This window comes from Myxocyprinus asiaticus, chromosome 18 (genome assembly GCF_019703515.2).
Source record: "Myxocyprinus asiaticus isolate MX2 ecotype Aquarium Trade chromosome 18, UBuf_Myxa_2, whole genome shotgun sequence".
Taxonomy (NCBI): Eukaryota; Metazoa; Chordata; class Actinopteri; order Cypriniformes; family Catostomidae; genus Myxocyprinus; species Myxocyprinus asiaticus.
Window position 1 is genome coordinate 13183290 of NC_059361.1, and position 12040 is coordinate 13195329.

Here is a 12040-nt window from a genome sequence, read left to right on the forward strand (position 1 = left end):
TTACCACTAACAAAAGAAGGACGAGAAAAATAAAGTGGAGATTTATAGTAAAAAAGGACTTAAATATTTATCTGTTTTTCACCCACACCTACCATATCACTTCTGAAGATATGGATTTATCTGCTGGAGTCATGTGGATTACTATTATGCTGCCTGTATTTGCTTTTTGGACCTTCAAAGTTCTGGCCACCATTAACTTGCATTGTATGGACCTACAGAGCTTAAATATTCTTCAGAAGAAGAAAGTCATACACATCTGGGATGGCATGAGGGTGAGTAATTGATGAGAGAATTTAAATTTTTGTGTGAACTATCCTTTTAAGTATTTTACATAAATGGACCGTCTGTGTGTTTGAAAAAAAAAAAAAAAAAAAAAAAAAAAAAAAAAAAAACACTCCTATAAATGTACGCATAATCATTCTGAAAATCAACTCCGTGGGGCAAAAATGAGGGGTGGTGAGTTTAATATATGGAAAATTTGCCATAAAAAGTGCAGCTAACCTACTTCAGTTGAAAAAATAAATAAATAAAAAAATAAAAAACCGGGCACTGTACTACGAAACGGGCCATATTTCCATATTCTTCATAAAACAAAACACTCTATAAAACTCAAATGTGTACGAGTTTTAAAAATTCAGGATTTATATTTATTCATTTGTTTATTTTCTTCAGTATGAAACACGTCATAAACCATACAGCGTGACAACTGTTTGGAAATTCAAACGTCATCGCCGATCTGATTCGTCAAATTATTGATACTAATTTACTATAAACAATAACCGCGGAAAATCCCTGACATTTACGTTGCGGAAAAAAAGAAAAAAGAAAAAAGAATAATAATCTAACCACACACACACACACACACACACACACACACACACACACACACACAAAGGACACAAACGACTTTCTAAGTATCATTCAGGAAAAAAAAAAAAAAAAAAAAAAAACTATATATATATATAAAAAAAAATAAAAAAAAAAAAATAATGCCACACAGTTCAAGCGTTGAAAGTGCTGCAGCTGAAATCTCCTGTGTGTATCCAATACGAGTTGATGACGTAACTCTGAACAGTCAACAGACAGTCGGTCCGGACTGAAGCTGCACCGGGGCCAATTTTTCCATATTTATTTATTTTATTTCTTCACGATCTGTTCAACAACATTCATACAAGGCGGTCAGAACAGAGTGTTTACGGGGTGCGAACGAGGCCGTTTGTGGCGAGTTTTGAGGATAAGAACTCCGGAGTGTGACGCCTGTTTTTTATTTATGTTCAGAGCTGCGATGCGTATATGACACACCGAAAGTGAAATGTAAGGATTTTTGGTCTTGACAATGTAAAGACACGACTATAAATTTAAACATGATATCGCACTTTATATCTTTAGCCTAAGCGTCGGTTTTTGTATTACTTTATTTGTAAACGCACATGTGTTGGCGCACGAGAGCAGGCCAGTGGTGAAAGACCGATTATAATTATCATCATCATTTTAACACACCAGTCTGATGTATTGTCTGATGTCTTTATTTTGTGTGCTTTAAATATTTATGTAAATTCTTTAACTTGTTCTTGATCTTGATAAGAGTAACAGTACTATTGATGGTGGACAGGGACCCTAAAGACACATTGTTTTCGATAATGTCAACATGATGCCCAGGTCAGATATTCTCTTTTAATGTGGCTAACACTGATTCAGTTTGACTTTAACTTTGTGACAGATGTTGCAGGTACCTACACCCTAAACTGCAGGACAGGATTAGACATAGAAGCTACAGGAGAGATTTCAAACATAGGTGAGGGGGATTTGTCTGATGTAGCCCTTAAAATAATGAAATTAATATTAAGTGAAGTGCAAGGGCAGTCACCAAACATTTAGGAAATATATGTTGATGCCCTACTAAAAGCAGTGATTTCTGCCGTCATGTGAACTTTGTGTGCGATGCACTTGGCAAGGAGATATTGAACTGTTTCTCCCTGAGTTTCAAAGGATTAAACCGCAGTCTAGGTGGTTGAAGGAACTTACTTCGACTTAAGTGTGTGACAGACAGTGGTGTGCTCCAGCTCTCTGGAAATGAGAAAATGAATTGCGAGGAGCAAGCTGTAGATTTGTGCAATGCTATGACAAACACTACATCACACCCCGTGGATGAAATCTTTCCCCATGACGGTCTCATGCTGATGGATGGTGACCAGGGGGAAAGGGATGCTACCACAGAGGCTGCTGTCCTAGTGAGGTTAAAAGACGTCCATGCTAAGGATGAGGATATTCAGGTTTCCACTGACATCAAAGCACTGCATATTAAAAACAATGGATCCATTGCATCAGCTGCAGAGTGGGCTGGCCCTTTAAATGGTTCTAGCGCAGACCAGCAACAAAGTAAAAGCAATGTGAAGGTTGAGGAACCACCAGTGACCAAATGCACGGTTCGAGATGGGGGTGATGATGATGGTGAAATGGATATCGGTGTGGATTTAAGTCTGGATGAAAATGGCATTTTGGAGATGGAGCCAGCGGTCCAGACGGCCACTGAAAGTGATGACAGTGCCTCTAGTTGCGATAAATCCCTAATCTTAGAAACGTTCATAGAACTGCATTCACAGAAACCTTCAGAAGAAAGTAGCGATGACGTGCCCATGAGCACTCCCGGCATGGAGGATGTTTCTCCTGCTTCCACTCCAGGGGAGGGAGCTGGGATTAAGCATGGGTCAAAGAGGGTGACCTTTCCTTCGGACAAGGACATCGTCTCAGGTGCGGTTGAGCCTAAGGACCCTTGGAGACACGGTAAGTGGACCTTTACAGTATTTCAGAGCTATTTAGTCATTTTGTCAGCACATTGAACCATCAAATATTGAGTTGCATCCCGAATGCAGAGCTCATCTCCTGTGGCTTGTTTTGTGTCTTCACTCTAAAAGTTTTGTGTAATTATACTCTGGTAAGACTATTTACTTCTGGCTGAGCTGAAGGCAAGGCTTTGAACAGGGGTTCTGTTACACTTGGAGAGAGAGAGCATGAACAGCAGCAGTTTTACTGAAAGACTCCCGTGATCCAAATGACATTTGATCCCCAAGTCCTGCAGGGTCATTCAACGCCTCCAAAACAACACGGTTCTACAGAGATCTCTTACTATCCATCTGAGCCTTTGGCAACTGGATAGATAAAGGGAAACCTCTGTAACCCTTCCAGACAGTGTTGAGTAAACAGAAATTCTTAGAAATCAGCATCTCGTATACTGCTCATCTCGTGTAAAATACAGTGACCCAGCAAGCAACCAAGTATGTTATTCTGCTGGTTAGGCTGCAGTGTGTCCAGTCACGATCAGATGTTTGTGAGCCAGCAGAAATATAAAATCACATTCTTTGCTTTCTTCTAGGCCAAAGGTTTTGGCATGTGTCTCAATATAGCCTGCAGGGAATGTCCTTGCACACAGGTCAAGATGTTTCAAACAAAACATTTTGTCTGACAGCTTGGTTTTGTTTACATTTTGGTCTCACACTATAGTGGTGTTTTAAAAGATTCAATGTACAAGTTTACATTAGATTTGATGTTTTTGTCTGCGACCTCAAACACAAAGTTCTTCTGTGAATTTAGTGACCTAAAGTTAGTTTTAAAGGAATGTCTTGGGTTCAATACAAGTTAAATAAAAAAATAAATAAATAAAAAATCGCAGTTACAGTGAAGCACTTACAATAAGTGAATAGGGTCAGTCAATAAACAATAAAATAAGACATAGTTTCAAAGTATTGCTACAAGATGTAAACATTATTTACATCTGTCTGTATTTTAACATTTATGGACTGGCCCCATTCACTTCCATTGTAAGTACTTTACTGTAACCAAGTGTTTTTTTTGTTTTTGTTTTTAACGAGGGACTTTTAAACGAGTCAGTAATTTTTTTGTATTAGCCTAATAATGCCATAAACACTGTCGATTGAGCTTAACTAGCATTGAACAAAGAACGTTCTTTTTTTCAACACATTAGGGCCCTAATTTCCCCCTAAAATACTGCTTTTATTTCCAATTTTATTGCTTGTAGAAATCATGAAAATAACATTGAAAAGATAGGAGTGTTTGCATCAAGGTCAGCTGCCTTCTCAAAAAATGCTACCTTTTTACTTTTAGATAAAGATTGTGAGTTGATGCCAGACTTTATATACAAAGTCAGATGTCCTCAGTATTTGCAGGGACCCCCTTTTCAATATTTTTATTTTTATTTTTTTTTTAAACAAAAATTAGATCGACTCACTCATTGCTTCTTTCCAGAGCCTATTAAATGTTTTAAAAAATACATGTTAGAGTTAATAAACTAACATTGGGCTAGTAGAAAACACTGGGAGACATTTGCCAGTCCTATATAGACCCCTGGTTTGTCTTTTGTCTGGCAGTCAAATGGACCTACTTCTGGAATATTTTAGGTGTAACAGTTTATATAATTTACAATAATTAGTCATAGCATTATATGGTGCTTAACAGATCTGTAATTAATGTACATTCAAATATGTGTAACTGTATAAATGTACATTTATACAGTGCTTAAAGGTTGTTAATGTAATAGTGTTTATTAATGTTGTTAATAAATGTTATTATAAAGTGTTGCCTATTTCGATATAACCAATCTACTTAGCATTCATTAAATAGCCTAATCCGTTTTCTTTGAAAAGAGTGTTTGGAATTGCATTGGTTATACAGTTTATGTAAGTTAAACTGTATAAGGACTAGTTCAATCAAAAATGAAAATTCTCTCATTTATTCACCCTTATGCCATCCCTGATGTGTATGACTTTCTTTCTTCAGCAGAACACAAATGAAGATTTTTAGAAGGATTTCTCAGCTCTTTTAGTCCATTCAATACAAGTGAATGGGTGCCAAAATTTTGAAGCTCCAAAAATCACATAGGTCAGCATAAAAGTAATCCATACAACTCCAGTGGTTAAATCAATGTCTTCAGAAGTGATTTGATAGGTGTGGGTGTGAATCAGATCAATATTTTGTAAATATTTTACTAAAAAATTCTTGGCAGGGAGAAGAATTTCTGGCAAAAATTGACTTAAATATTGATCTGTTTCTCACCCACACCTATCATATCAATTCTGAACCTATGGATTTAACCACTGGAGTCTTATGGATTACTTTTATGCTGCCTTTATGTACTTTATGGAGTGTCAACATTTTGGCACCCATTCACTTGCACTGTACAGACCTACAGAGTTTAAATATTCTTCTACAAATCTTAATTTGTGTTCTGCAGAAGAAAGAAAGTCATTCACATCTGGGATGGCATGGGGGTGAGTAAATGATGAGAGAATTTTCATTTTTGGGTGAACTATTCCTTTAAGGGATCCAGGTCCAGCTATCACAGTGTATTTGTGGTGATAGCTTAATGTTTAAACATCTTATGAGCTAGAACGAAGGTTGCTGGATCATTTCCAAGTAATAGTGTTCCTGGAGAGTTCCAGCGATCCCAATCCTGCTCTGATAACATTGTGCATCATAGACCTAGTGACTTCAGTGGGGCTGTCCTTGGAATAAATGTTGCCTACTTGAAGTTGCTGGGGGTGAATTGTGAATTGCAATGCTGTAACTGAGTAACTGGTTATTTGAATCACTTATGTGTTATGTTTATACAGTTAACACTGATCTGATTATTATTAACATTAGTTCTGAACTTGGTTGGAATAGATTTAATTAATTTTAACCTGATTTTCTAGTTGCCTGTGCCCAGGCAACTTGCAAGCCTCACCCTTTTTCCTCCAAACATAACGATGGTCATTATGGCCAAACAGTTACATTTTTGTTTCATTAGACCAGATGACATTCCTCCAGAAAGTAAGGTCTTTGTCCCATGTGCACTTACAAACTGTAGTCTGTCTTTTTTATGGTGATTTTGGAGCAGTGGCTTCTTCCTTGCTGAGCAGCCTTTCAGGTTATGTTGATATAGGACTCGTTTTACTGTGGATATAGATACTTGTCTACCTGTTTCCTCCAGCATCTTCACAAGGTCCTTTGCTGTTGTTCTGGGATTGATTTTCACTTTTTGCACCAAACTACGTTCATCTCTAGGGGACAGAATGCATCTCCTTCCTGAGTGTTATGGTGGCTGCGTGGTCCCATGGTGTTCATACTTGCATACTATTGTTTGTACAGATGAACGTGGTACCTTCAGGCATTTGGAAATTGCTCCAAAGGATGAACCAGACTTGTGGAGGTCCACAATTTTCTTTTCTTTGAGCTGATTTCTTTAGATTTTCCCATGATATCAAGCAAAGAGGCACTGAGTTTGAAGGTAGGCCTTAAATTACATCACTGGTACACCTTCAATTCAGTAAACCTCCTATCAGAAGCTAATTGCTTAATTGTCTAAAGGCTTGACATAATTTTCTGGAATTGTCAAAGCTGTTTAAAGGCACAGTTAACTTAGTTTAAAGTGTGTAAACTTCTGACCCACTGGAATTGTGATACAGTCAATTAAAGTGAAATAATCTGTCTGTAAACAATTGTTGGAAAAATTTCTCATCATGCACAAAGGAGATGTCCTAAACTTCTTGCCAAAACTATAGTTTGCTAATGTTAAATCTGTGGAGTGGTTAAAAAAATTAGTTTTAATTACTTCAGCTGAAGTGTATGTAAACTTCTGACTTCAACTGTAAATGTTTTCCCAGCATGATTTGAAAATGTTCCAAAGAGCATCTTGTGTGATTCACCTATGCTTCAAGGAAGCAAGGAAATTACATTTTGTGCAAAAAAAAGGTGTTAACATTGCCAATGTCACAAATTTCCTTATTTGATTTGTGACCTATAGTGCAAAATCTTAAACATTTATTATTTGGAGTCACGTGATGCCATGCGAGGTTAGGACGTGTGAACGGCAAGCTCTGCGCACTTTGCTAGTTTTAAGACTATTAATGCCATAGACCAGTGAGATTTGATACACTCTGTTCCAAAACTGTTCTAGGAGGACAATATGTCAAAGAATTCAAAATCCTCGGGCTCTGGAGACATTAAAAGACACTTACATGCTCAAGCTGAACCCCCCCCCCCCCAGAGGCTCTGAGCCCTGAAGTCGATTTGGTCGGTGAAATTAGGGAATTTTCGGCGAAATGTTGAACATGTCGGCAATGCTGATGAAGGTCATTGCTGACTTGGAGGATCTTGCTGTAATACGTCGATCAATCACTGCCATGGAGACTAAATTCACGGAGGTAGTCACAAGAGTGGGGGATGTCGAGAAACGGATCGATTATCTGGAGTCATCGGAGAGGGAATTGTCTGTTAATCTGTTAGAGACCAAGGTGGATTTGGAGCATGCCTGGGTGAAGTTGGAAAACTTGTAGAACTGTAGCTGGTGGAATAACGTCCGTATTGTTGGAATTCATGAGGCCGAAGAGTGTCTGGATATGGTGAAATTCCTGGACGAGCTTTTTCTGAGTCTGCTTGACATAACAGGCCATAAGCTGGAAATCAAGCGAGCTCACAGGGTTCTGGCTCGGTAATCCGCAAGGGACACGGGCCCCGATCAATTCTGGCCAATTTTCTAAGATCATCCAATAAAGATCTTGTGTTACGCGAGGCGAGGAATAAACGAAGGTAAGAACCACAGTATTTTCTTGTTCCCAGACTTTGCGAATTCGACAAAAGAGAAATGTGATCGATTCAAGGAATGCAAGAAACTCTTACATCAACGGTAGGTCGCTTTTGCACTGATGTTCCCAGACAAATTGAGAATAGATGCTAAGGTTGGCCTTAAAACATTCACATGTCCCCAGCAAGCGATGTCCATCATAAAGTCAATGGAGTAAGTTATTTTGTGGTACTCACATTGCAGCCGAGTGGACCGGTTTCTACTGTCCGAGGTTTGTTTTGTGAAGTAACACTCCTTTGGGACAGTTTGTGGATGAATCTGCACTTTCTTTGTGCTTATGCCTCCTATTGGCTGGAGTTCATTTTGTGGAGTATTTCTTGCAAGTCATTGGAGTGATTAGGTCATTTGTTGCACTCATGTAGCAGCCGAATGGGCTGGCTCATTGAACATTCGTTTGACTGTCTGAGGAAACTGAGTGCCCTTTTTTGTGTGTGCTGGTTCCGCTTAGCGGCTGGAGTTTGTTTTGTGGAGGAACACACCTTCGGGACAGTCATGTGGATGAATCTACACGTTCTTTGTGTTTATTCCGCGTATTGGCTGGAGTTTTTTTTAGAGAATATCTTTTGTTGTGTAATTCTGTCTCACAAAATTTGTATAGAAACACCAGACTTGAGTGCTCCAAAGGCAAAGTTGTCGCGGGGGCTCGTAGTCGTACATGGACTGTTTGAGTTTAGAGGGATGGATGCCAGTTGGCGCTGTCGTGCGCAGGGTTAATGCGCACATTTTTCTTTTTTCTGTTTGTTTGGTTCCGGGGTAAGTTTGGGGTTTGATTGTTGCACTAATGTTGGAATGTGGTCTTTATAATTTTGTTTCTGACACACAATCTATTTTTTCTATTATGTAAAAATGTCAAATGTTAATATGAGTGGATTGTCTCTCCACGTGGAATGTGAATCGGTTGGGGCACCCCATAAAAAGAAGGACGTTTATTTCTCTTAAGCGTAAGAAATATTATATAGTGTTTCTTCAAGAAACGCATCTTTCCCCGCAGGAAGCTGAAAAATTTGGAAAGAGATGGGGTGGACATGTTTTCTTTAGTGCTGGCTCAAGTAAGAGCAGGGGAATCATTACACTGATAAGTAAGCATCTACATTTCAAATGTCTCAAACAGATTAAAGATAAATTAGGAAGAGTCATTATTGTTTTAGCAGAAATTCAGGGTCAGAGTCTTATTTTGGCTAATATTTACGCACCTAACGTTAATGATCAGGGCTTTTTTATAGATCTTGAAGGGATGTTGCAAGCTGCTGGCACCCCTCATCATATAATATTGGGAGGAGACTTTAATCTTTTGATGGACTCAGTCCTCGATCATAGTGAAGCAAATGTGTATAAGCCCCCTGGGGCAACATTGACGCTTAAAAACGTGTAAAAATCTTGGTCTTACAGATATTTGGAGACTTTTGAACCCATCTGGTTGGGACTTTGCATTTTTTTTCATCAGTCCATAAGATTTATTCTAGAATAAGTCCCTCATTTCATCTGTTGGTAATTGCTCAATTGGAAACATTTTAGTCTCAGATAACACCCTGGTTTGTTTAGAGGTGTTGCCACATATGGAGAAAAGGAAATCATATAGTTGCCGCTTTAATGTATCCCTTTTGCAAAATCCTGAATTCCAACAAATGTTAAAGGCTGAAATCAATTTTTATATGGAGACCAACTGGTCCTCAGTATCCTCTGTGGGCGTGGCTTGGGAGGCACTTAAGGTGGTTCTTAGGGGCCGGATCATACAGTATGCCTCATTCACCAAAAAATCCAAAGCAGGAGAATAGAAGGGAATATTAAAAGTGCCGAGGCAGAGCTGAAGTGCCGAATGTTGTCTGATGGCCTCAGAGAATTGACTCAATTGAAATACAGATATAATACTATTTTGTCGCGGAAGGTGGAGTTTTGGCTATTCAGGGCAAGACAGTCATACTTTGAGTCGGGGGACAAGGCAGGAAAACATCTGGCTAGATATATAAAACAGAGAGAGTCTTTTACCACCATTTCCTCAGTGAAATCTACTAGTGGTGAAATATTTACCTTGGCCACTGATATTAATAATGCTTTTGAAGAATTCTATCTTGAGCTTTATAGTTCCACATCTTTGTCTACTGATGAGGATATTAGAAACTTTGTGGAACCATTAGAACTTCCTAAACTGATGGCTGACCAAAGAAATTCTCTTGATTCTGAGATAACCTTGGAGGAGCTTGGCGAGGTAAGTAAGGCCTTGCCTACAGGCTCCGGGGCCAGATGGCTTTGCCGCAGAATTTTTTAGATCTTATGCTACAGAATTGGCTCCACTTTTGTTAGAAGTTTATACGGAATCATTAAAGAATGGAAAGCTTCCACCAACCATGATGCAAGCCCAGATCAGTCTGATTCTTATAAAGGACAAAGATCCAAGCGAGTGTAAGAGTTACCATCCAATTTACCTAATCCAGCTAGACGTTAAAATATTGTCAAAAATTTTGGCTAACCAATTAAGTTATAACATCTCTTATACATATAGATCAGGTGGGGTTTATTCGGGGCCGTAGCTCTTCTGATAACATTAGGCGTTTCATCAATATCATGTGGTCAGTGGTGAATGATCAGACTCCGGTCGCTGCCATCTCACTTGATGACAAAGCATTTGATATGGTAGTATCGGATTATCTTTTTAAGGAAATGTACGGGTTCGTGAATACTTTTATTGGTTGGATTAAGTTACATTATAGACACCCGGTAGCAGCAGTACAAACAAATGGATTCATTTCAGACTATTTTACTCTGGATAGGGGCACCCGGCCAGGGTTGGGGAGTGACGAAATACATGTAACGGAAATACGTATTTAAAATACAATATATAAGTAACTGTATTCCACTACAGTTACAATTTAAATCATTGGTACTTAGAATACATTTACATTCAAATAGTATTTTGAGTACTGAAGAGAATACTTTGCATGTTATTGTCATTTGTTTCATTTAATATTTAGTCCTTTCAGATGGAAAACATTTATACATATAAATGATGCGATCCAACGTGCATTTGAACAGCGGTGAAACACTTTCTTATGATGTGTTACAATCATACGAGCAGACTGAGAAGTAAGTTTGAAGTAAGTTAAGAGCAGAAGAAATAGAAATAAACCTTGTGTAAATTGTCAGCTTTCTAGCCATTTTACATGCACGTTACCATGCACGATCATATTTTTTTATCAAGAAAATTCACGTTGGATCATAATTTCTTTTTTCCTAGTTAGACCTTTGATATTAGGGCAACAATCGTATTCTTGATGATAATGTTTGTGTTGTTTTCCTGTAAAAAATATCTAAAAATCCTTAAAACAAGATCAATTTGATTTATCTTGTTTTAGAAACAACACTGCATAAGATATTTAGGTTTTTCAAAGAATGTATTTTTAATGTGTGTTTTGTCTTACTGTACTGGCAGAATTTTTATAGTCAAAACAAGTGAAAAAATCTACCAGTGCTGAAGAAGTATTTCAAAGTATTTATAATACATTACTGACCTTGAGTAATCTTAACGGAATACGTTACAAATTACATTTTACAGCATGTATTCTGTAATCTGTAATGGAATACATTTAAAAAGTAACCCTCCCTACCCTGCACCCGGCAGGTTGCCCTCTTTCCCCATTATTGTTCTGTCTTGCCCTGGAACCATTAGCAGCCGCGAAAAGAAAAAAGCCGCTTTTTTCCAAAAGCTTTTGCTTAATGCAGATGATATTTTATTATTTGTCTCCGACCCTACTAGATCTATGCCTTGCCTCCACAGAATTATTAATTCCTTTTCTAAGTTCTCGGATACAGAGTGAATTGGTCTAAATCCGAAGCTTTGGCTCTGACAGCGTACTGCCCGGTAATGACTTTTCAGCCAGGCGCCTTCCAGTGGCACAAACAGGGCATTGAGTATTAGGGTATTTTATTCCCAGCAAATTTGTGTGATTTAATTAGTTAATTTTGACTAGCGGTGCACCGATACCACTTTTTTCCTTCCGATTCCGATATCGGAAATCTCAGTATCGGCCGATCCCGATCCGATACCAGTGTTGTTGTTTTTTGCATAATCAGTTTAGAATATCTTTACATTATTGTGTGGAACTAATTGGGTGTGCTCTTTAATATGCATAGAAACACAAACCTCTTAACTGCACATTATTTCAATATAAATGTATTGATTAAAAACTTTAACTAGTATACTGGATAATATAACAGCAAAATTAACAGTAATTCCAGTTTAAGTCATCAGTTTGTTTTTTTGTTTTTTTTTACTTGTATCTGGACTTTAAAGGATTCAGATCTCTTTTTTGTTCAATTTAGTTGTAAGATATCAGCTCACTTTTCATTCACACAGTTATTTTTTGGAACACATTCAACTTAAATATTATAATTTGTAAACAAATG

General features: G+C 37.9%; 1 protein-coding gene across 2 annotated transcripts in view; it reads left to right on the forward strand.

Annotated features, from left to right (window-relative positions):
• Nucleotides 1-1020: 1020 nt before the first annotated feature.
• Nucleotides 1021-12040, forward strand: part of ppp1r37 (protein phosphatase 1, regulatory subunit 37) — a 78040-nt gene continuing 67020 nt past the window's right edge. For both annotated transcript variants that reach the window (XM_051724226.1, XM_051724227.1), the window contains exon 1: nucleotides 1021-2784. In XM_051724226.1, the coding sequence (XP_051580186.1) occupies nucleotides 2082-2784 (703 nt within the window). In that variant the 5' untranslated portion in view covers nucleotides 1021-2081. The remainder of the gene's footprint in view (nucleotides 2785-12040) is intronic.